At 34.3% G+C, this 24,336-nt stretch overlaps 2 protein-coding genes across 6 annotated transcripts; both read right to left on the bottom strand.

Moving 5' to 3' along the window:
* Window positions 1-2,484: 2,484 nt before the first annotated feature.
* On the bottom strand, window positions 2,485-4,636 carry LOC119639441 (modular serine protease-like). Its single transcript, XM_038036824.1, has 5 exons — window positions 4,571-4,636; window positions 4,213-4,488; window positions 3,775-4,152; window positions 3,552-3,702; window positions 2,485-3,110 (listed from the first exon to the last, which is right to left on the bottom strand). The coding sequence occupies exons 1-5, from the start codon at window positions 4,578-4,580 to the stop codon at window positions 2,609-2,611; spliced, it is 1,317 nt and encodes a 438-aa protein (XP_037892752.1). The 5' UTR covers window positions 4,581-4,636; the 3' UTR covers window positions 2,485-2,608.
* Window positions 4,637-7,367: 2,731 nt separating this feature from the next.
* Window positions 7,368-23,963, bottom strand: LOC119639476 (aquaporin AQPcic-like). Of its 5 annotated transcripts, none has more exons than XM_038036879.1 (3): window positions 23,755-23,963; window positions 7,845-8,412; window positions 7,368-7,785 (listed from the first exon to the last, which is right to left on the bottom strand). In XM_038036879.1, the coding sequence occupies exons 2-3, from the start codon at window positions 8,382-8,384 to the stop codon at window positions 7,588-7,590; spliced, it is 738 nt and encodes a 245-aa protein (XP_037892807.1). In that variant the 5' UTR covers window positions 8,385-8,412; window positions 23,755-23,963; the 3' UTR covers window positions 7,368-7,587. The 5 variants fall into 5 exon arrangements, with proteins under 5 accessions (XP_037892807.1, XP_037892810.1, XP_037892809.1 ...); XM_038036882.1 differs by lacking the exon at window positions 23,755-23,963 and adding an exon at window positions 18,264-18,517; XM_038036881.1 differs by lacking the exon at window positions 23,755-23,963 and adding an exon at window positions 16,959-17,421.
* Window positions 23,964-24,336: the final 373 nt, after the last annotated feature.

A 24,336-nucleotide genomic window follows, 5' to 3' on the forward strand; every position in this document is an offset into this window, starting at 1 on the left:
TTTATAAATATACTGAGATGAGTTTTCAAAAGATGCCGACAACGAATATTTATTGTTATCAAGAGACAACATGAAGATATGAAGCTGAGTTTTGCACAAATGCCTTGCCTTGCCTTGATCCGCTTACGTGGACGCCTCCAATAGAAAAATTCGAAAATCACTTAGAAAGTTTCTTTTTAGCATTTGCAACATTCGACTCTGTTAACATATTTGCGAAAAACTGCTACCCGGATATTTGATCAGTTCGCTAGTACTCAAATCAATCAGTTAACTTTGCATGCATGCATGCTCGTTTTACTCTTTTCGATATCATCACTTTTTTTTATTATTACATAGTTGCTATTATTATGACGCATATATTTTAGCGATAGTAGTTATGCTAGATAAACAGGTATAACAAACGTATCTAGAATTACATTGATTACAGGTATAAGACGTTTTATTATATTTTCCAAATAGAATTCGTCAAATTATGCATCCACAAGTCTTTTCAAAGAAACGCTTTGAACTAACAAGCTTAGTAAGCGTTTTAGCTTCTGCTTTTGCTTTCTCATTGCGATTAATTAAAAATCGAATACAATTAAAATATTCTCGTTAATAGCGGAAGATGTCTTTTAGTCTCTTGTTTATTAAAGGAGCGCGTGCACAATCTTGGATTCTTAATCGATCAAGTAATACTTGTGCTGAACTTCAACTTCCTATCGTCATTTGTGTGAGTATGGCGCTTCCGCCGAATTATGGGCCAAAATGATCTCTCTTTGTAGAAATAGGTATAAGATACTGTTACGGACGAATGAAAAATATTGCTAGAGCAAGTAAAAGCACTTTAGTAAGGCATGGCCTTACATCCGCTTTGAAAAATAAAGCCTAACAGCGGAACCACTTTTAATAGCGTTTATCCTTGGAGGCAAAACACGTCGGGGTGCACCAAATTTCATCAAAAAATATCTCAAAACTTACAACATATATGTTGTTTATAAATTATATGGACGGGCAAATGGACAGACAAGATCGCTACAATAAAAGTCAGACTTATCTCAAGTCCTTCTGGATGTTGCCTACATACATACCAGCTTAATATAATCTCGTACCAGAAGTGGTGTAAGGTGTAATAATATTTATTTATTTTTAGAATAAATGTAAAATATGCATGCATAACTTCTCTCACTAACTTTATTTTGTGTTGACAAATTAATTTATAAGCACTAACCTTTAATTAAATTTTAATAATACTTGGAAAACAAGTGAAAGATAATAACGTTCTCGCTAATTAAGAGGAAGTTCGTCTCTTTTTGATTATATTTTTCCCAATCTTAGCTCTTCACATACATTTTCATAAGAAAGCTACAATGACATCATCCCGTATTGTGCCGAAGGCTTCCAAAGGGCTGATGCAAATCTGTGCCTCAGTCTAATTAAGGCAAGAAATAAATAAACAACATTTTAAGATGACACAACACTCCTAGTTTCATGTACTGATCCCCTGAACTACATATATATATATAAATTCAAACTACAAAAATTTCACTTTGACTGAACATGTGGAACTTTAAAACAAGTATAAACATTATAGTCGAGCAAAGCTGACTATTAGATATCCTAAACCACTTCACCTAATAGAGTCATTCGTTCGCGATTATTCGCGGATGATCAAAATTTCAGCTAACGTGGTCAAAATTTAGCAAACTCAGTTTACTTGTCAAAAACTCTGCTTATTTTCACTTACTTCCGTCACAAAGAAGTGCAAGTTAAACTTTCTAGCCCTAGAAAGATTTGTTTTTCATGAGAACCCCTATGCCTACCTAAACCGAATGCGAAGTAGTTAAGTTTTATATCAAATTAATCATGCGAATCAAATTTCAACAATTTAACACTTTTTCCGTGTAAAGGCTTGTTTTCCCCTTATATAAGATGGGGATAAGAACCGCTATATAAGATGGGATCCAGATAAGGTAAAATTAATGTTTATATCAAATTATTTATTAATTATTTATTATATTATATTTTGATCTGGAGAAATGGAAAATCAAGAGTTCTTGCCCTGTTGAGATTCACTTCCCGTAGGAATGGTTATTACTATGCCACATATCGCCAAAATATCTCAGAAATTTGCTGTTGAACAAAAGGACATAACACGGATATATGCACAGACAGACATACAGGCTTAGATCGAGCTGGAAAGTGATTACTAACGAATCGCTACAATAAAGAGTGGATCTCACTCAATTCCTTCGGTCCTACATAAGTCTGCACAAACTTAATCAACCTTGTGTCACAAGTGCTAAAAAATCTACGCAAACATCTACGGTTCACGCTAGACAAATCTTCTTGTTCTTTAGTATCTTTGAATAGCAATAACACCCATACACACTGACCAAAGATTAACAGGGAAGAATTTTAATTAATAAATAATAGTAATGTAGTGATGTAGCGATGCATATAAAGGCTATCAAGAGAACTTTATTTTAAAACAAGGATCGCTTCTCTCATTCTATTTGTTTCGTTTACAATAGTTATAAGAAGATTACAAAAATTTTTAATTTATTTACGTGCTTTCAATTATTAACAATCTTTCCATTTTATAATCAGCAAGAAAAAGTTTCGAATTCTAAAACAATGCCTCATCTTCTTGCTTGAACTGCTCCAATTTCTGTAACATTTCCCTGTCCATATAATTGATATTCGTTGCTGTTACAATTCCCTCAGACGCACATTCGTGATTAAGGAAAGGCGAAAAGCTAATTATACCCACTAGCTCGTACCGTTTTGTCACTGAATTTTGCATTACAAAGCCTCCGCCACTATCGCCGCGGCATACGTTCACTTCACCTTCGTTTTGCAAGCAGAATTTATCTCCAGCTAAATTTACAAATTTACGGCTTAATTGGCAACTATGATAAGATATTGATCTCATAGGAACGCTCTGTAAAGCTCCATTCTCAGTGTCGCCATAGCCGACAATTGAACCAATCCAATCATTTGGAACATAAGTATTGCCGTCAGTTCGCAAATTTAAACACACGGCTGATATGTTCTCATTGAAGATGAACGGTGTCTTTAATTTAACAATAGCAATATCTTTATGGAAGTTGTTTTCGTCGTATTGGAAGCTTGGATGAAAGAAAGCAGAAAAAATAAAAAATAAATGGAAAATGAATGATGCGTCCCGCTAGGATAGTTGGGACTACACGCTACATAACCTTAAGAAAATAGAATTTTATCTCTCTTTGTCCGCCTACCTCTCTCTCTCTCTCTTTCTCTCTTTCCCTCCCTTACCCCATCTATGGCAATAACTCTCCCACACGCTCTAGTCCTTTGTATTCTGACTGTATCCGACAGTTTCCCCTACAAACAAACGGCGCGAGCAAATTCTCTTTCGTTATCTCCCTATCTTTCTCTACCTTTTTTCTATTTTTTTTTTTTTTTGTATTTATGTTCCTTTCTCTTTATCTCTCCGCCGTTTCTCTTATTTCTTCCTTTTTGTGGCTGTCTGTCTGTCCCTATCTATCTTTCTTTTAGATTGTGTTAGCCCCACGGCGTCGCTTTTGTACCTTGACGAGAACATAACTTCAGCAACATCTGCAATCTGGGCAGTTGGATCTTTAGCCATATCGTAGTCGCGATAATATTTTCCAGCGGCCACTTGAAAGAAATTAATGGGCATTTTCTGCTCTGTCGCGATATCCCAAAAACAATGAGCAGCTACCATAAACGATTAGAAAATGCAATAAGTCTTCCATTTGAAATATTCTTAAATGTCCGTTTCATACATACCGGTTATAATTACACTCGGCGATATAACGGATCCGCCACAAATGAGTTTATAGGTAATGTTATCCGGCTTTTGGTAAATGGCCACTTGCCAGGGTAGTTCGCTTTGCTCTGTCGAGGCGCCTGAATCGAGCCTAGATTGTGTACTTGGTCGCAGAACTCCGCATTCAACGTTACAAGTGGGACGCTTAGCGTTGAACTTACCAGCAGAGGTGCATTGCATTGGTTGTAAGTTGTCATCTAAACCTTCGTAGCCGGGGTTACATCTAAAAATTACCGCAGCATTTGGTTCTATCCGTTGACACTGTCGGACGACAATCCCATTATTAATGCACACATGAAATGTGGACAAACCGAGCAATGACTGATCGTCGCAATATTCTTAAAAGTGAAAATTTTACAAGAAGCAAATGAAAGAATTTAGTTTTATTTTCAACTTACGAGCGCATGTAGGTAACGCTGGTGTCCATTCACCATCTTGACAAGTGAAAGTCGCATTAATAGGTATACGATAATCCTCCGAACACTCTAAGTGAACAGTTTCAAAATTATTTATCCAACTGCCTAGAGGTACAGTCTCATTCTGTGGATGTAACCGGGCCGCCAGGTGAAGATCATTTTCTGGTAATTGACATTTATTTTCATTTTGCGCCACTATCCAGACGGATTTTATTAAAATACTCCATATTCCAAAATAAATTATATTATACTTGTTGTCTGAAATGATGCGCATAAAAATGAAAATTTATAAAAATCTAGTTTCAAGAGATTCCTGGAAATGTGTATAAAAATTTCTTACAATGATTCATGATTGAATTTAAACAATAACTAATTAACGTAAGCAACGTTAACGCGAGACTAAAAATTCAATTTTCTATTCAAGACTGAAAACTTGTCTACATCTTATGTATGCTGTAACTTCGTACACTAATTGCATACAACATTCTCAGTTAAGAAAGAGAAGATTTAAAGAGAAAACTAGATAGTTTATGAATGCACTGAGAGGAATTAACTAACCAATATAGTTAGTTAATTCTTCTACATCTTACTCACTGCAATTTGAGTAGATTAAGATTAAGATTTGCATTTAGTGAAAAGACGTGGACAGTCATCCGGCGAAGTTCAAGTTTTTTCAATAAATAAAACATAAAATTTGAACGTGAAGTAATAAAACGATGACTTAAAGCGCAGAAGCTCCGTGTCCGTGTAAGACCCACATAATGCATAAATAACATGAGATCTTACCAATCAGGTCGCATAAGGGGCGGACAAGCAGCAAATGCTCGTGAAGCGATTTTAATAGATCAAGGAAAAACTTCGTGGCGTTTTTGAACTGATCATTCTTTATTATCATGGTCTTTATTATTATGTGCCAAATAGGTCGATCGAAAAAGTGATGCGCTGCGAATCGTTTTCAATAGTATTCGTCCTTGGGCCGAAACACCGACCTACAAAATAAACTTAAGAAACCAAGAAGGACAAAATCGACCGGCATAGTGAAGGGTAGATCAATCCCACATACTGTTGGACGTTGTCTTGAAATTTGTTGTATATAACATTTTAACAGATTGCTGTGATCTAGCAAATGACTATCCGCATGAAATTAAAAACACAATTATGATTTCGAATTTCCCTATTTCAGCCCAAGTCAATGAAAGTATTTTCGTTCGCCAAACGCTGATGATATTCCATCAAGCATAAGGTCTCCCTGAAATCGGGTTTTTATTGATTTCGAAAAGTGAATCTCTTATGTCGATATGTAAAAGCTATGACAGACTTCTAGTTGAGAATTGTAGGAACGTTGTTAAACCGAATGTTTGAGTGTATTCTTGCTCGACATTTCGACATCTCCGCGTCGACATGGAAAATCAAACATCGCGAACAAATCATGAATTTCCAATTCGATCACTTGGGACCGTTCTAATATGCTTTGTATATAAACTATCCTCCTGTGTCTGTGTTTGAGTCGTCCCACATCTTTTTCTTAGCAGACGACATGAAACTGAAATGATCTCCGCCGTCCTTGCTAAAAAATATTCCATTGATCGTCGAATAAACTCAGGCACCATGATCATATGATTTTCAAGCAATTTCTTAATGTTGAACCTAAATAAACCTAAAAACCTATTCTCAGTCAGTTCAAAAATAATTCTTGGGTCTTACATTAAAAAGTTTGCTGCTACATGAAAACGAATTACTACTAATAACTTTACCTTGACTGGAGAAACGTAGATCTATTTTAACAAACAATTTTTTAGTAAATTAATAAATGGTTCTATAGATACGCCAGCCTTGTTAAAGGAAATGGACTTCAATGTTCCTGTCCATGCATCCAGTTTCTCTCATAAAACTAAATTAATGTACGTGAACCTATAATTAGTTTAATCCATTTAGGGTTCTACATAGAAATGTAAAAGACGATTGCAACTGCCGTCGTTTTTATGCACTTCGTGCCATTGATAAATTAAAATAGCTTAAGAATTCCAGTCACTATTTATAAAATCTTCATCGTATTAAGGCCGCTTTCCTTTTTCTTGCCATAGAAAAACCGTCCCTGAAGAGGTTAAGGTAACTTAAAAGTTACATAGATAATCCTGTACTGTTAATAGGTTTTGAGCTTGCCTCATCAACACAGTTTGAGATTTTGTTAAAGCAATATACCTACGCAAATAAAATAAAATAAGAAAAGAATAGATGAGGAAAAGGGCTCTCAGTCCGTTTTTCCAAATATGTGCATTTAGAGATGCGCACCTTTGGTATTATTATTAATCAAATCAAGACTTGCTATAACTCGATTGAAACCTAAATGTACGGGTTTACATTTCGTGAGAATCCTTATATGGGATCGTATCCCAAAAATAAACCTACGAAATCTCCAAATTCGGTAACGTAGATCAATTTTCATAATGAAATATCGAAATATTTGCTTTATGTAGATTTAGTTTTCGTAGAAACGGTTATGTGAGAGGAGGTCCAAAAATTTGCTGTAGCCATACTAACATTTCCATACCAATTTGGAACGTCAAAATAATTGCAAATTTTTTTCATATAAGGACGATTGATCGAAAAAGTGGACCGGCCCGAAACATTTGCGACAGCCTTTGTCCTTGGGTTAGTGTACCAAATTGCGTAAAGATATCTTAAAAATTGACCCTTAGGTTGAGCACAAAAACTTATGAACAAACCTCAGGCGGACAGACGGATAGACAAACTCAACTGAATCAGAAAAAGATTTTAAACCGCTTGGTATAACAAAAGGTGAGTCTATCTCAAGTCTTTCGGGATGTTACATACATCCACACAAACTTAAGTAACTCCTTGCATCGCAAGTGCTGTGATGTATAAAAAAAAAAAAAACCGGCAATAAGATCATCAAAAAAGACTTTAAATAACAGGAAAATCTGTGCCACTATTGTTAAAACTTTGAATCGGGTAACGAATACCGCCGACTTTATTAACCAATCAACCCTATGATCGATTTGTTGCTATTCAGATATAATGATATCTTAGCCGTAGCCAGGTCGCGATTTCCCCTCGATAAGCAGCGACATTCTATTCATCATGTGAAATAAATTTCTTTCTTCAGCATATTATTTAATAATTTTTTTTTTAAAATATAAAATAGAATTTGTTTATTTTTACAATAAATGTAAATGCATAACTGCTCTCTTAACTATTTTGTATTCTTATAAATTACAAATTTACAATCTTGTTAACGAAATAAATCATAAGTGCTACCCGTTAATGAGCTCTCAATAATTTTTTTAATAATTAATTTTTAAAAATATTAAAAAAAAAAGGATAATAAAGTTCTCTCTAATTAAGAGGAAGTTCTTCTCTTTCGAATATCTTTTTTTCCTCTTTAGCTCTTAAAATGTATTTCCATAAACAAGTAGCTGTGATAGCGCCCGATATTGGCCCCAACCAATAAACCCAATGATCCGTGAAATCAACATTCCATAGAGCGGGCGCAAACGAGCGAGCCGGATTCATACTGCATCCTGTGTAAGGCCCCTTGAAAGTGAAACATTATTAAGATATTGTTCAAGTATTTAATAGATGTCAAAACCTACTGCTGTGATCGCCAAGCATGCAACAGCCAGACCGAAGCGAATAGACACTGAATCGTGATAGTTGACGTTACGCGCATCCCACACAGCACAGCAAATCAATAACAGGATAGCCGTAGCAATAAATTCGACAAATACTCCTTGTAATGGATAGAGTTCTGGATGGACTGTGGTGACACATAAGGCATGATTTGCATGTGGAGCTTCCCGTATGACTTCGGGCAGTATACCCCTTAATAGGCCGTAACCAACGAAAGCACCCAACATCTGAGCGATGCAGTAAATGAATGTCATTGGCAAGGTCAACGTTCCATAGATGAGAGCAGCTATCGATATAGCTGGATTTGCATGCGCACCGGAGACACAAGCGCAGCACTGAACTACTATCATGACGACTAAACCAAAATTGAAACACATTTGGAAATGATTATTAGATATCAACGGCGTCGAAATGCAACCCATGCACCCAAGGAAAACCAGCATAAAGGCGCCAATAAATTCCGAAACGAAACAGGTTATCATTTTCCAAGCATTAGGCTTCATTTTCCAAAGGTTTCGTTTGCAGTGGCTTCTGGAATTATAAATGCGAAATAAAGAAAGAAGCAAAAGTTATAATCAATTGTTAAGTCTTTTCCAGATCCTATATTAAAGAATGGTAGCCGGTATTATACAGCTTTGTAATAAAAATATAGTGGAAGAGAACCTTTATGCGGGACTTTGTTTGGAATGAAAAGACGTCAACTTTCAAAGATTTTCGGGACCGTCTGTACCTCTCGCCACTGTCTCTGTCCTTGGGCGGGGCCATCGTCCTTTCTCTCGGTATATCTTTGTAACTCCATTTCTCTTTCCACTTCTGTATGTCACTATCGCTATTTATTACTATCTCTATATGTATTTTTCTCTCTCTCTCTCTCTCTCTCTCTATCTATCTATCTATTTACCTATCTCTTTCTCTGTCTTTCTTTCTTTTTCTCTATCTCGATGTAATACTATATCTCGCTTTATCGCTCCCTACATGCCTATTTCTCTCTATATATTCCTTTCTCTTCTCCTCCTCCCTCCGGCAGCCACCAATCTCTTTTTCTCCTCCAAACGTTGCTTGGATGTCGTCAATCGCTTACGTCCAAAATTTTCGATACCTTTGAGCATGAAGGCTTTGTTCTGCTTATTTACAGGTACACTCAGCGCAAATGCCTTACATAAATAAAAGGGTTTTGTCCATTAAGTCCTTTAACAGGGCTACATTCAGCCTCTCTTCCTGAAGTTACCTGGCAAACAACACCCTATCGCGACTTATCGTTTTTTTTACCGTACTATCCCCCTTTGGACCTGACGTCTCTATTTTCAAATCGAACGTTCACACACACTACCTCCTTTCACCATCCATTTCTTTTGGTAATCGAAGCCTGTCATCACCCTGCCCGCACAGATAGTGGAAAAAAAATGTAACGTAATCTAATCTCACAATTTAAGATTAAGTGCACACATAGGTTTGGACAGCTCTGTTCTAAATTTCATATCAAAGGTCGCTTAGTGCACAATTATGAAATTTCTAATGTGAATATACAAACTAAACGCTGATTATCTTGGTCGGCGCTTAAATTAATAAAACGATTAAGTTTAGTCATTTCATGCCACTGAAAACGACTTCTATTTACTCTAGACTCACTTACTTTAAGGTTTGAGATTTCGAAAATGAACAATGGTCGTAAAACCTATGGTCGCTTATACATCAACTGCTGCAGCAATTTTAAAAAATTTGAAGAATTTTGCAAAGGCAGAAATTGTTGTAAAATTTTTACAGATTAGCGACATTTGATTGACATGGACATGCCTGCAGGGTGCGAGCTTTTTTACTCTTTATTTATTTAATTTTTTGCTATCAACAAAAAACTTCCTCTAGCCCACTTATTTAAAAGCTATTTGAAAAATTTTAGCAACTAAAAATATTCATATTTAAAGCTTATCATCAACTCTCGGGTCATTGCATGGCAAAGAGATGTGTACTTTTCCTTTTTGTACCCATCACCGAACGATGAGGGATATGTTCATTTCGTCAAAACGGTTGTAACGCCCAGAAGGAAGCATCAGAAACCCGACAAAGTATATATATTCTTGATCATCATCAAACTCAAAATCGATTTAAGTATATTCATTTGTTAGTCTATATGTCTGTCTGTCTGTCTGTATGTCCATCTGTGTAAGGTCTATTGAAGCATTCTCTTGGCCGCAATAATGACTTCAAATCGACTTCAAATTTAGCAGAAATATTGAAAATTCTTGCATGGAGATTAGTGTTGAAAATGGGCCAAATCGGGCGAAGGACACGTCCACATCACCCCTCTGTTTTTTGAAAGGGCTGAAATATCGGTTTTTTGCTCATTACTTATAAACTGTAGGAGGCTAAATGTATAAAGTTTTGAACGCTTATCATGTAGACGATGCAAAGTGAGAAAATTTGGAATGCACCTAAACATGTCCGTCTGTTCGTTTGACTATCTGTCCGCCTGCGTAACTGCGCAGTATTTATCGTAAACATTCGCCCGTTTGCGAAAATGAATATATCGTTTAGAAATGTGCAAAAGAAGTTGGGAGGGACCTAAACTTTTCACAGGTCACGCCCACAACCTTTTATTTAGAAAATTTTTAGAAAGTAGAAAAAATCAGCTGCGCCCATTTTAGTTCTTTTCATGTTTTTGTCTTTTTTTGGGATAGCGGTGATGGGTATAAAAGATTCGGGCATGACCGAATATAATTCTCTAATTTGTTTTTTTTTTTTTTTTTTTTTTTGTGTGTGTTATGTATAATTATCGGTTTTGTTTGATAACTTATAGGTTTGTATTTCAATTTATTGAAAAATCTTAAGATATCAGAACTAAAACGCATCATAAGAAGAAGAAAGCGAACAATGTGTATTTGATAAGCGAGCGACAAATGATACACCATTGACACAATTTTAACTTGACATTGATGATCAAATGCGAAATATTGGCCGCACGCCAATATGGGCATTTGCCGAGGATTTTCAATGAAATATTAAAGAAAACTTTGTTTTACTTCTCCTTCCTGCAGCGTTGTATGCTACATAAAGTTTCATTTATAAATCATGTGGAAATTTATTTTTAAAAATATTATGCGAATATTTTCACGTAAGGTATCTTATGTTAAGAATAAAAGATGCTAAAAAAAAATAAATGTATAATTTTCACAATTAAGAGACACAGATGAGCGCACAGATTGACGGACGACTGACCAATCGTTCGAATAAATAAATGATCGGACGGAGAGACTGAATCAACATGGTTGGAAAAAAGGTCAGGCCAGTAAGCAGACGAGCAAATGACCGCATAGAGAATTAGATGGACACACAGACAGAGGGTGTGATAGATAGACGGACCGAATAATAGATGTGTTCACACACGAAAATATGGACGCATAACCTAAGTGAGTATTAACAAGCAATTTGAGGCAAATAAATAGAAAAATTGCCTAACGAATCAATGACGGTATAAATAGTGGGATGCAAAAATCGAAAGGCGGACGGATCGGTGTACAGTAGGAAAACGTGGACGGAAAGGTGAACGAACAGAGTAAGTGAACATTGCCAGGCTCAAAAAGTAGACAAGTATACAGATAGATACATCGACGAACGTATACGTAGTTGGATGCGTGGACAGACAGATGGAGAGGCACATGGAACGAATAGAAAGGCTGGTATCTGACCAGATAAAATGGTAAACTGCCCGAAAGACAATATAGACAAATATCGACGAAATAACCGGACGGGTAGAGAAATATGTGGGTAGGTTCATCAACATATGGACAAAGGGATTGGCAAATAAACAGATCGATTAGGAAGTGGACGGACGAGCGAAGAGTCTAATAGAATAACGTAAAAATCGGAAAAGCGAAGAACAAACTGAAATGATGAAAAGACATTAGTGTGAATGAAAAGAAGAAAAGCTATGAGCAGACGGAGAGATGGTCAAATTGGCAAATGCACAGGCAATTATAACAGTTGCACGGATTAAGTGACATATGTTTGAAATACTGCAGAATACCGTATTGGAAATCGCAACTCTTGTCTAATGGGCTAATTATGCCTATTTATTGTTCCAGACGCTATTCGTTTCACAATCCCTCATTCAAGTCCTCTCTCATTCCTTTACCTGCTCACCGCATATTGATATACAAAAAATAATTTGCTAAGAAAACACTGTAGTGGGCCACAGCATCCGATTAAACATCCTACCCCACTTCCGTTAAAATGATTTATTCATTTAACGGGTTTTCAAGGTGAAGCGCTATATAGAGTGCGATCGAACCATTTTCGTTTCTTTGGGGCAAAACAAGTCGGTGTACCAAATTTTATCAAAGATATGCGCGACCCATTGCTTAAACAAGAAGAATAGAAGACGGATAAACAGAAGGCCAGATTTAGATCGTTTCAGAATCAAGAAAGGTAGGTCGATCTCAAACCCTTCCGCGTGTTGTATATATCCGCACGGATTTAATACACCATTGTACCACAAGTCGTGTAGACTATAATAACTTCATATATATTTAAAGCAAACAATTCAAATCAAATTTTTTGAATTTTAAAAGTTTCCATCTCTCACATATACCCTAAGCAAATGTAATAGCTCCTTAAGATTATACAAAATGTTACAATAAAATGTAATCAGCTCTTCGCTGGTGATTGATTATGAAAATTATCTTTTCTTTCTACGAATAATAAAGTAACACGTGAAATAAACGTAAATAATGGAAAAAAAATAGAAAACCATTTGATAAACTAACAAAAATGTCTTATCTGATCATCGCGTCAATCAAAGAGATTTCTTTGTCATGTTCATACACATTTTTATCTTGTGATAGGCAAATTGTTTTTTTAATTATGATAATTTTACATATACATGGCTTTAATTGTTTCGATATTCGATTGTTCGCAAAATTTGTTTAATACTTTTTGTTCTTCCTTTACATAATTTGAAAACTTTTAGGTTGCGTACGCTCATTAACTATTCACTGAACTTAACTGAAAACAAATGAGAAGAAGTTAGATGTTAGACGTTCACGCGCATAGCTCTGTTTCACTATAACTTATTAATTACAATAAGTTGGATGGACGATGGAGACATTCGCTACCCATCGGTTAAGGAAAATATATAAAAAAAAATTTGTTTTTTTTTTTTTGAGCGCGTTTGAAGGCATCGGCAAGTTTAACAATCACGCAGCACTTAATCTTTATTCGGCAGAAAATTAAAAGCAATTAAAGAAAATTGTCGATGACACAACTCTCTGAATTGCTCTGTTATAACGTTAAGAACAATCCGCTGTAACGAAACCCGATAAATGGCTTTCGACCCATAAGCATTGACATGGACAGATTTAGAAAACCACTTGGGATTATATCTATGGCATTAACTGATAGTAAATATTAATTATGATCATGCATTTCTCTTTGCAGTCTTCCTTACGAGATGTGCTCTGATCAAGTGATAAAAAAAAAAAAATGTAACATCGCTTTACTCACGTAAAGTCGACTTTAAAATAGGGTCGCTGAGATCGTTTAATCTAATATGAATCAGAACACGTCAGTGCAACAAATTCCCTCAAAATATTTTAAAAATTTCTACCTATAGAGTAAACAGAAAATAAATACAAGGACAGAGATTAGATGAACAGAAAGTTAGATGGACTTAATAGTATTCTGAATGGGTTGGTTATAAAAAAAGAGTTGAATTTTGTATTGAAAAATGAGTGCAAGAAATTGTGGATGAGGACAATGTCACATTTCCTATAACCTCTTTCCTGTCGGCAGAGAAACTCGAAACATATTGAACTACAGGAAGCCAACGGCCCATAATTAAATAACTTACACCACTTTTCACTTAATATAGTTATTCATGAAACGTATTTTCAAAATAAGGTGTTATGTCGGAAAAAGTCTATAAAGTTGTTCGATCCAAATCATTTCTTCGTTCTTGCTCCTTTTGATCCATTGGCGATCTGTAGGTTGAACACAGGAAAACAAGACGGACGGACGACAAGACAAGCGGTAAAAAATTCTTCAACCTGTAGGATAAACACAAGAAAAAAAGACGGACGGACGGACGGACAGATAAACTTAAGTCGATTGAGAAATTGGTTCTGGCTCAGAATAGTCAAAAATGGTGATATGTTTTAACTCCTTCTGGGTATTGCATACATCCGCACAAACTTAATATACTTTTGTAGCACAAACTGTGTGTTCTTCCAAAAAAAAAGTTACACTTAAGGATAAATAAAATGAAAAGTGGATGTTTTCGAGTCATTAACTTAAAAATTTGGTTTCCTGCCGATTTCAAAGACACGGTAAGAATGTAGAGATAAAGCGTCTATTGCTTTATGCATATTCCTTTTTGTCCGACAGCATCAGTAATTCATAGAAACCTTAAAAGCTTAGACTCAGCTCAGGTTTTTAAAGCGAAATAAATTTTATCTTTTTTTTAACATTTAAAAAATAAATACAAATATTTACGAGAATGCTTATGACTTAAATCAAGCTTGTAAATGCGCCGACATTTACAAAATATATAATTGTTCGTATTTGCTTATTTCAATTCTTTTTTTTTTTTTTTACAAAGTAAAAAGTTTAAAAATAATTTCAAATTGAAATAAATCAATAAGATAAGTATGCTACCGCTTTAAACAGTTTGTTATTAAATGAAAAGAGATCGGTGAAGATCTTTCGGTGTCGTCTTCTATCTAAGTCTGCAATACGAAAGAAAATTCTTCTCGATAGAAAAATCTTATTCGATTTTTCAATTATTTGAGACTCTAGTGTTGACGTTGTTCAGAGAGTCCATAACTTAAATAAAAGCCAAACCTTCTTGTACATACATACATACATCCGCCTGAGTAGCCAAAGGCGAGGAATCTCGACTAGCAAGTCAATAGTCGTGGGTTCGAATCTCAAGTGCGGTAGAGTTTTTAATAAAAGCCGATAGCCTTAGATGCTAGGGCTTTTAAGAGTTTAGTCTTAGAATTTATTTCTCTGGCGAAATTAATAATAATAATAATACATACATACATACAATATACAATATGCATATATACAATATACATGTATACAGCTACGCTCATAATATTGATAGGCCCTTCTCGCACTTCCGTGAAAAGAGAGGTTAGAAGTTGTTCAGAAACTCCATAACTTAAATAAAGAGCAAATCTCCTATACGTATACAGCTACGCGCACTACCGAGGAATATTAATACTTTTCTCAAGAAACATTTAGGTAACTTAATTCATCCATTGGCAGGCCTTTCCCCCGCTTCCCTGAAAAGAGTGGTCACCTACGCATATACATGTACATGTAACTCATATGATGGTTTTAGCGTCATTACCAAGGAATCTTAATACATTCCTTAAAACTATCAAGGAACGTTAAGTTTGATATGGTTCTTCCCCGAACCCCGACAAAAGAACTTACTAACACTACTAAGAAGGTTTTGTAGATGTGGCAATTGACCAAATTACGTAATTCTTCACTATTTCACTTGAACAAATATTGAGTATGTTTGCCACCTTTCTCTTGTTAGCAATTTGATGTTGATAGTCGACTGAAATCTTGTACGAAGGGAACCATAGTTAATGAAATGTTGATCAATCTTCCTTAGGTGGATCTTATGCGAAGAGAAAATGGCATGAAATTAGCAAGAACTGCTACGAAAAGCTTTGTTATCCTGACATTGTGGTTCACCTCTTTGCCAAGATGTATTCAATAAATGAGATGCATACGAGAAGACGAGCCAAGTGATTATAAAAATAGAATAAAAACGGAAAAAATATAAAAATTAATAAAAAACTTAAATCATAGGTTACGTTACAAAAAATCGTTATCAATCAATCAATGTCATGATTATTGCTGTTTATCGTGAAATTTGTGTAATAGAATTAAAGGAAAATTACATTCTTGATTGAACTCACGTATAACTTTGTTCAATAAGTGGGGTGAATTTGGTTTGTAAAGTCGAAAAACTTTATTCTTCTTAATGAATTGGATCGTCTTCATTACCTTCGTAACACTCATTTAATAATCTTTATTAACGGTTTAGCTTGACGAAAAAATGACGAAAAAAACTGTCAATTTGGTTTTGGTTTGGTGTTTGGAACGACTTTAGCTCGGTTTCTTCACACTTTTTGTTCACTTTTTGTATGATATTCGATTCGGCCGGTCGATTGTTTTTAGGTCATCTGCGAAGATATAAATATAATCTCCCGTAACGAACTATTTCATGAAGTCGCGGCAATCAGAAGCACAGACGTAACCAAAATCGAAAAAATCACTTTTACAGAAACACATGCAAGTCTCCAGCAATTGAATAACTCTATCTCTCTCTATCTCTCTCTCTCTCTCTCTCCCTCTCTTTCTCTCTCTTTCTCTCTCCCTCCCCCTTTATATCTCTCTCTCTCTTTCTCTCTCTCTCTCTCTCTCTCTCTCTCTCTCTTTCTCTCTCTCTCTCTTTCTCTCTCTCTCTCTCTTTCCCTCTCTTTCTCTCTCTCTCTCTCTCTCTCTCTTTCCCTCGGCCGCAGGTGTGGAAACTTTCTGCGGCGTAACATAGGGCCACGTCAAGAGGCCGGTATCGCAATTGGCACAAAATGGCAAAGTAAAAGATTTATCAAATGTTCCGGCTTAGCACACAAGCTATTGAAATTATGAAGGGGCGGTGTACGTGACTTCTACACGGATTACAACTCCGTCGCGTACCATCTGAAAAGTATTCGTATCTCAGATACCAATTCATGCAAAGTCCACGAGGGGGCAAACGAAACTTCTCGCCATATCCTGTACGAATGCGCAGCTAACCGCGAATACAGTCCAACGCTCCGAATCTGGGAAGGTGGCGGGGCACGAGCAAGTGCAATAGATCTTTTTTGTTCTCGATACGGATTGTTTACCACATTACAACACCTATGCTAGTATTCTGCAATTATTCTTTAATTCCCACAATTATTTTGTACCATAGGCAAGAAGCAAAGCTTATAGCAAAAAATGTACCATGTCTTGATGAAAAAACAGAAGATCAAATCAAAGAGATAAGAAATTTTATCTTTTTTATATATTTATATTACGTTATTTATGATTTCTTCTCACTGGTTTAAATTCTTAAGTAGCGCTAATGGAACTAACTACCAAACTGTACTGGATCTGTATTTATTTTTTTTGCTTTATTTATAATGCAAAGTAACTCGATTCAATAATTATAGAGATTTTTATTTCGTTCATTAATAACAGATATATACATATAAAAACAGTCCGATCATTTGCATATATGTTAATGTTCCATATGCTAAGTATGACGAGGTGCACCCATTCATATTAGATTCTACTAAATAGGTTAACACAAACCTTTGATCGGGCTCTTTTCGAGATCACTGTCTTATCGAGTATCAAATATTTTGCTTCTCAAGCAGAGGATTGCTATTAGAAAAGAATAGAAAGAATCTTCCGGTCTCACCCCGTTTTACTTAAAGTGCTAAAAGAAATATGAAAGCATCTGTAGGACGAATTTCGTAAGATCTCTAAAGAAAATAGAATTAGTAAAGTAAAATGACTTTCTGCTCGCATTTATTGCATGAGAAGCTCTCTGCGATTATTTATTGATTATTTGCATCGAACTGTTAAACAGTTGAAAAATTTTGAAAAATGATTTGTTAGGCAAAGAAGAGAGGAGAAGAAAAAGGCCTGACATCTAAAAATTTCCCAATGGATAATATATAAGTAAATGTGTAAGTCGCGACATTGTATACTTTCAATAAGTCACTTTTTATCATTCTTTTGCACTTAAAGTAAAATAACTCGCTTTTCGCATCTGTACACCTGGTAAATGCTTGCAGTGAGGTGACCAAACGTTCTATTGAAAGCAGTGCAGTGTTCTTTATTCGACATTACTTGCAGTAAATACTTCTGTTTGAAATCTATGCTGGCAGGATTACCTGTTTTGAGAATTTTGTACTCTTTTAGCACAAATCTTAAGAGTTTATGCTTACATTTCTGAGGTTTGAGATAAGATGGCCAAAAAAAGACAAAACCCGAAAAGGGCAAAAATAGCGAACACAATCCCAAATAGTTCTCTATCTCTATCCGATTTCCTTTCTCCTCCACTTTCTTCCTTGTCTATTGTCTCCCCTTTCTTCCTGTCTTCTTATATGAAGAAAACTTCAAAATACACATAAGTGCAAAGTTGATCTATTCCTATAGACCAGTGAGCACTTTTAACTTTTCAATTTTGGAGTAGTTTTGAAAGACATTCGCGTAGATCGTCAAATTTGTTCCTTCTGATGAATGTCTTGAAGATTTCGCGCATTTGTAATGAATGCGTTAACTGCAGCGATAGAGATACGATTAAAATTTATGGTTTATGTTTTTACATAAACCTTCTCTTTATGCCAGAACTCAATCGCAGCTGCAAAGAATGTACAACTTATTCACGGCTCCCGTTTCACTTAACCCTTGCCCACCTCCTTCTATATACATATTGTCTTCTAATACCTGACTCCGCCAAATTGCCCCGGTCAGGCATGTAAAATCTTTTATGAGGTTACGTCTACAAAGTTGAAATTTACTACAAAGCTTCTTTATTAGAAACACATAAAATGTACTCTCATACTTCCTATTTAGACCGATCCGTTCCTCTGTCTGTCTCTAGCATTTAGTGTATTTTTTTTTGGATTTTGTCTATAAATTTAAAATTTCTTAAAGAGCTTTTCTTTGAGAAGTAGACGAAAGTTGCTCCCATAGTTCTTATTTAGGCAACCCTGTCCGTGCATCCATCTTTTTTATGGCTTTTATGGGATTTTGTCTACAAGTTTAAAATTTATTGAAAAGCTTTTCCATAAGAAGTACACAAACGTTGCTCTTGTACTTCCTGTCCAACCAGATTTTTCCGTCTGTCCGGCTTTAGCATGCAATGTCTTTTACTAGATTATGTCTACAAAGTCGAAATTTACTGAAAAAATTTTCTATTAAAAGTACATCAAATTCACTTTCGTATTTCCTATTTAGCCATATGTCCATATTTGGTTGGGGTACACGAAGAGCTAAGAACCGAATAAAAAAATTTGAACATGATGTATTCTTGGTCCAATCTAACATATCAAATTTATAAAGGAATGCAGTCCACCTACAAACACACTTCTCCAATAGCTGAGAAAGTGACACGTCGGCTTTTCTACCATTACCTTACCTTAGGAACTCTGGGAAATAATAATGTAATATTTACTTAAGGCAAGGGGTATCCAAGATTCACCCTCAACCAAATACGGGTTTCTCTATTTTATTGTTTTTGTTTTTATTTATTATTTAAATCATTTATTTTTCACACAACACTATCGACCGGTTAATCGACAAGTATCTCAAGTAAATAATTTAAATTTTTAATTGTATGAATGCTATAAAGAGTGAATAGAAAATAAATTATTTTATGCTAATTTTATGATATCGCTTAACAGGATTGCATTTGTAGCAGACAACTATTTCAATTGGTAACAGACAATAGAATATTGAAATTTTAAATAAATTTGAAAAAAAGAGATGAAAATTGTTTACTTTTTTATACCCATCACTGTAAGATGGGGGTATATTCGGACGTTTTTCATCCACAATATATGTAACACCCAAAAGAAAGCTTCAGAGATTCTATAAAGTATATATATTCTTGATCAACGTGAAATCCTGAGCTGATTTAGACACGCCTGTCTCAAGAAATGCCCCCTATTCATGTAATATGGTGACAGTGAAAAAAAAGTGGAAAAGGAAATAGAAACATAATAATCGTAGATGCAGCCTAATGTCTATACCGACTGAGGACTCACTATGACCGAAGTGAACTCTAGCTTGATAGTCGCAATTCTTAGCTAGACGGCTGCTCATGCGCATATATAGCATATAACGAATAATGATGGCCAGAGGAATGAAGGGATTTTAGTCTGATAGGAGCCACGCATTGAAGCTTTAGGTTTTTAATGCTTTGCCCTCGGTAAAAAAAACAAATTTGTAGTGCTCATTAAGGATAGTGCAAATTCGCTTATAGCCACGCCTTAAATATTCAAATTTTCTTTAACTGAACATACATGCTTACGCATACAGTCATTTCGATGATAAGTGAATGGATCAAGAGATATTCAAATTCATATATCTGTTGTCTTACGGATGTCCACGATATTTTTTAAAATTTAATAATGAATCGGTTCAAATTTATATATCTGTTGTCGTATGAATACCCTCTCATGAATCCGTCAATGTTTACGAGTGGATCGATCTATTTGCTTACAGATATCTCCGATCTAAGGCTTCGTGGACATTTATCTAAACGCTTTAAGTTTTAATCAATGAAATTTTTTTAATTTTTTTTTTTTTTTACCTACATTGGCCGCGTTTGCATATGTCATTTTTTTTATTTCATTCAAAAGTTTTATCTGTGGAACTAATTGCAACTTTTGCGATGATGAAAATTCTAAAGAGTCCGGCAGGCAATAGAAATGAGCTTTCAGGTATGGGTTTTCCTCTTCTCGAGAACTTGAGCTATCGTCTCATCAAAAGCAATGTGAATGAATTCTTGTGATAAAAGCAAATTCAAAGAAAGGACTCTGTCCAATTCTGGTGAATACCATTAGAAACCTAATGACTAAGTTAAACATAAGCGTAATATAATGTAGACTTAGGGGTAAACTTGGAAAAAGAAAGTCGTGATTCAATCATATTTCGTTCTCCTTACATTTTTACCAGTATACATATATACTATAGTATTCGTAGAGTTTCTGAAACGAATCTTCAGCACAAAAGGAAAGAAAATAATACGCTTTCTTGTCAAGCAAAAGGCAGCGGAAGAAAAACACGCAATTCCCGGTACTTTTTGACAAAATACGCAAACCTCATAAGCTGTACGAAAAGTAGTTCGGGCCGTGTAGAACACTTCTAAGGCAAACACATCCAATTGGGCAGAAAAGATTCCCGCCATGAAACTTGCTTTCGTTTATAAATGTTATTCAAGGTTTCTGTTATTGGCAAGCGTAGCGAAGAAAATTTCATGAATTGAAAGACATGCCGGTCCAAAGTCAACAACAAAATACCATAATTACTATTGCAATAACATGAATGAGTTCAATGTTCTTCTACTTTACCTTTAATTTTTTTTTTTTTTTAACTTATGGAATTTGGGCAGCAAAGAGAAAATTTTGTTGAAAATTGTACCAACTATTTTTAGCTTATTGTATTTTTTTTGTTTTTTATTTATATTTTTTACCTTTTTTCTTAAATAATTTAATATTTTATTTAAAATAAGGAAAAAATTTACGAGCAACGATCACTTTTTTTCTTTTTTCAATTTACTTTTTTTATTCCTGCTATGCGCGAGCCTAACTTTTCTATTTCTGTATTACACGTTTACCGCACGATAGCCAAGAAACTTTTGAATCGCAACGTAGCGACAAACGAAAAAAAAAAAAAATAAAAAACATATCGAACAACAACTTGTTTAGAAACTAATAATAAATGCTTTTGCAATAGTGAAACATTCGTAAATTTATTCTCAAAAAGCACAGAACAGATAGAACCAAACCTGTATTTTATAGCGGACCAATGGACAATCCTATAAATTATTAAATTGGATGGTTGGCACTCCGTTTAATGGCCCTCCATTGGCACGTCTCACGTCTTTACGTAGTGGACTCTCAGTAGGTAACAAGCATAAGAATATAATTTAAAAAACAAAAAGAAAGAGTAATAATAACAACTAGTCATGAAACCCACATAGAAATAAATAATTAGCCACGCAAGACTCGAAAATATGCAAAGCGAACGGTACAATTATGCACAGTTTTTCGCATTTAGGCGAACAGACAGATATTCAGCACACAATCATTATGAAAAAAGGTGAGCGAAACCTGCATATAACGCTTCGATTGACGAAGACACAAGGTAAACTTAAACTAAGTGTTTATGTAAAAATCAATTGTGATAAGAAAATAATTGAATGAAAAGTTTGCATTATAAAGCGGAAAATGAAAACAAAGAAAAAAACCCGAATATAAAATAATCATAATAAAAATCATAGTGATAATAGTAAGAAGAAGAAGAAGTACAAGAAGAAGAACAATAGCAAACGAATTAAAATAAAAGCAAGAATAATTAAAATAATAATAATAAAAAAACGAAGAAGACGAAGAATGCGATGAGAAGAAGAAGAATTTTAAAAATAAGTTTAATTAGAATAATATTAATGAAGATAATTAAAATAATAATAGTAAGAAGAAGAAGAGTAAAAAAAAGAATAATGATAATAGCAAGAATAATTGGAAAAATGAAAATATTAATAAAAATAATAATAGGGAAAAGAAGAAGAAGGAAAGAATTATACTAATAGAAAGAGTAATTAAATAATAATAAAAAAGAGAAGAAGGCGAAGAAGAGGCTTAATTAGAATAACATTAATGAAAATAATAAAAATAATAATAGTAAGAAGAAGAACAAGAAAACAAAAGAATTACTATAGTAGAAAGAACAATTAGAATAATAATAATGCAATTAATAATAATATGAATTAATGATAATAATAATATTAGGAAGAAGAAAAAGGAAAGAATTATAATAGAGCAAGAATAATTAGAATAGTAATAATAAAAGTAGTAATAATGAGAAAAAAAAAAAGATTAAGAGGACCAAGCAGAAAAAAAAGAATACAAGTAAGAAAATTATGTGCAGCTATGGCCGAATATTTTACGCCCTTAACCTTAGTTATCTTAAAAGAAAGACCAAAAAACCTGAAGTTGGATAGGCCCGAGCCAGTTCTTGGTTTATGTTATGTACTGTGTGCAAGAAATTCCAATGTTTTTGCCAAATTGCTTCAATAGTTGCGGTCGGAAGAATATCTGCCGCAGCCATTATATAAATGATATATGACAAACAAATGGACAAACGGGCAGGTCAATTTCCGATTCTGCTATAGTGATCAAGAATATATATACTTTATGGGGTATTTGTGGCTTACTGCTATGCGTGTCGCGATCATTTTTCCAAAATGAAGCTATCTCCCCTCCCCCCGTTTGTAGCGATAGTCATTAAAATAATTAAAATAATACATACGGACATTCATATATAGATACATATATACATAAATAAAAGCAAGAAAGAAGCTAGCGATAATTATTGCACGTATAACATGCTTTGTGAGCGTAAGCAATATAATCTGCCGTTCGCATCATTTCTACATAAGCGAACTACTTGCACGCCTGTAATAGGCAGAATAGATAGCCTAACCATGCATTTTTTTACATAACATCAGTGAAGAAGCATAAGAAATTGGATACCAAAATCCGGAAAACCCTGGGCATAAACTATTGCTGCAGCATAATATATGGTAAGAACAGACTTTGCAGAAATTACTTAGCCAAAGAAGAAGACAAGAAAAAAGATTTAGTCATCTTCGAAAATGTCTTAATTGCAGGCGAATCTGTGAACCAAAAGAAATTCTAATCGACTGGGGTAAGGGGAAAGCATTTAGAAGGAACTCGATGTTTCGGGCAAAGCTTTTAATTGCTATTCATCGCTTTATCAAGCAAGTGAAATAAATTGCACGTCCCATGATGATGATGATGATGATTTACATATGTATATATCTTTCAAGATTTCAAGGTTTAATAAGGATTTACACTACTATGAGATAATTAATTATCTATTTTACAAAATCTTTCCCGATCCTTTCGATCAAATCTCAAGTGCGGTAAGGTGTTCAATAAAGCCGATAGAATTTATTTCGCTAGTGAAGAGGTAATCGTAACAATAATAATAATAATAAGATGAAGAAGAATTTAAAATTAAAAAAAAAAATTAATAAATTAAAATATAAAATGAGTTAAAATAATGGTTTACCTGAACTTTGTTTTTAAGTAAAAAAATATAAATTCCACTTCACTTTAGTTCCTTTTTCCAGTAACTTTTACTCTCACAATTGTTTGATTTTTTTTATTCGAACTCTAGAATCTTTCTTAGATTTGGAATTGTTTTTACTCATAATATAATTATTGATTTAAATTTTTTTTTTAATTCTTATCATTGCTTATTGTTATGTTTTCTTTAAAAACTTTCATTTAACTTTTAAAAATTATATTTATTTATTTTTTTTTTTTAATTTCAACTGAATTCATTTTCAGCTTGTAATTAATTCACTTGTAATTTCAATTAATTAATAAAAGAAATATTAATAAAAAAAATAGCTGCCTGCTGTTCGTTAATGAAGATAAGAACATCGAGTCTTATGTTAACAACTTTTATTGTTTAGTATCGTTTTATATATGCGCAAATTGCTCTAGAGTTCAATAGCAAAAATCAGAAAATAAATAAGTAATTAATGAGACGCACTCTGTTTAACTCTAACAGAGATTGAAGAGAACATTAAATTGAATTCTTTCCGCAACATCGATGAGCGAAGAAATACTTTTCTCAGGTTTTTTT

This window comes from Glossina fuscipes, unplaced genomic scaffold (genome assembly GCF_014805625.2).
Source record: "Glossina fuscipes isolate IAEA_lab_2018 unplaced genomic scaffold, Yale_Gfus_2 112, whole genome shotgun sequence".
Lineage (NCBI taxonomy): Eukaryota > Metazoa > Arthropoda > Insecta > Diptera > Glossinidae > Glossina > Glossina fuscipes.

Excerpts from the sequence above, each read along its gene's own strand:
- LOC119639441 (XM_038036824.1), bottom strand. Across the intron at positions 3,703-3,774 it reads GCCGAGTGTAATTATAACCG|CTGCTCATTGTTTTTGGGAT; the intron begins GTATGTATGAAA and ends CGTTTATGGTAG. Across the intron at positions 3,111-3,551 it reads GAAGTTATGTTCTCGTCAAG|CTTCCAATACGACGAAAACA; the intron begins GTACAAAAGCGA and ends CTTTCATCCAAG.
- LOC119639476 (XM_038036879.1), bottom strand. The coding sequence starts at position 8,384 with ATGAAGCCTAATGCTTGGAAAATGATAACCTGTTTCGTTTCGGAATTT. Across the intron at positions 7,786-7,844 it reads CATGCTTGGCGATCACAGCA|GGGCCTTACACAGGATGCAG; the intron begins GTAGGTTTTGAC and ends TTCACTTTCAAG.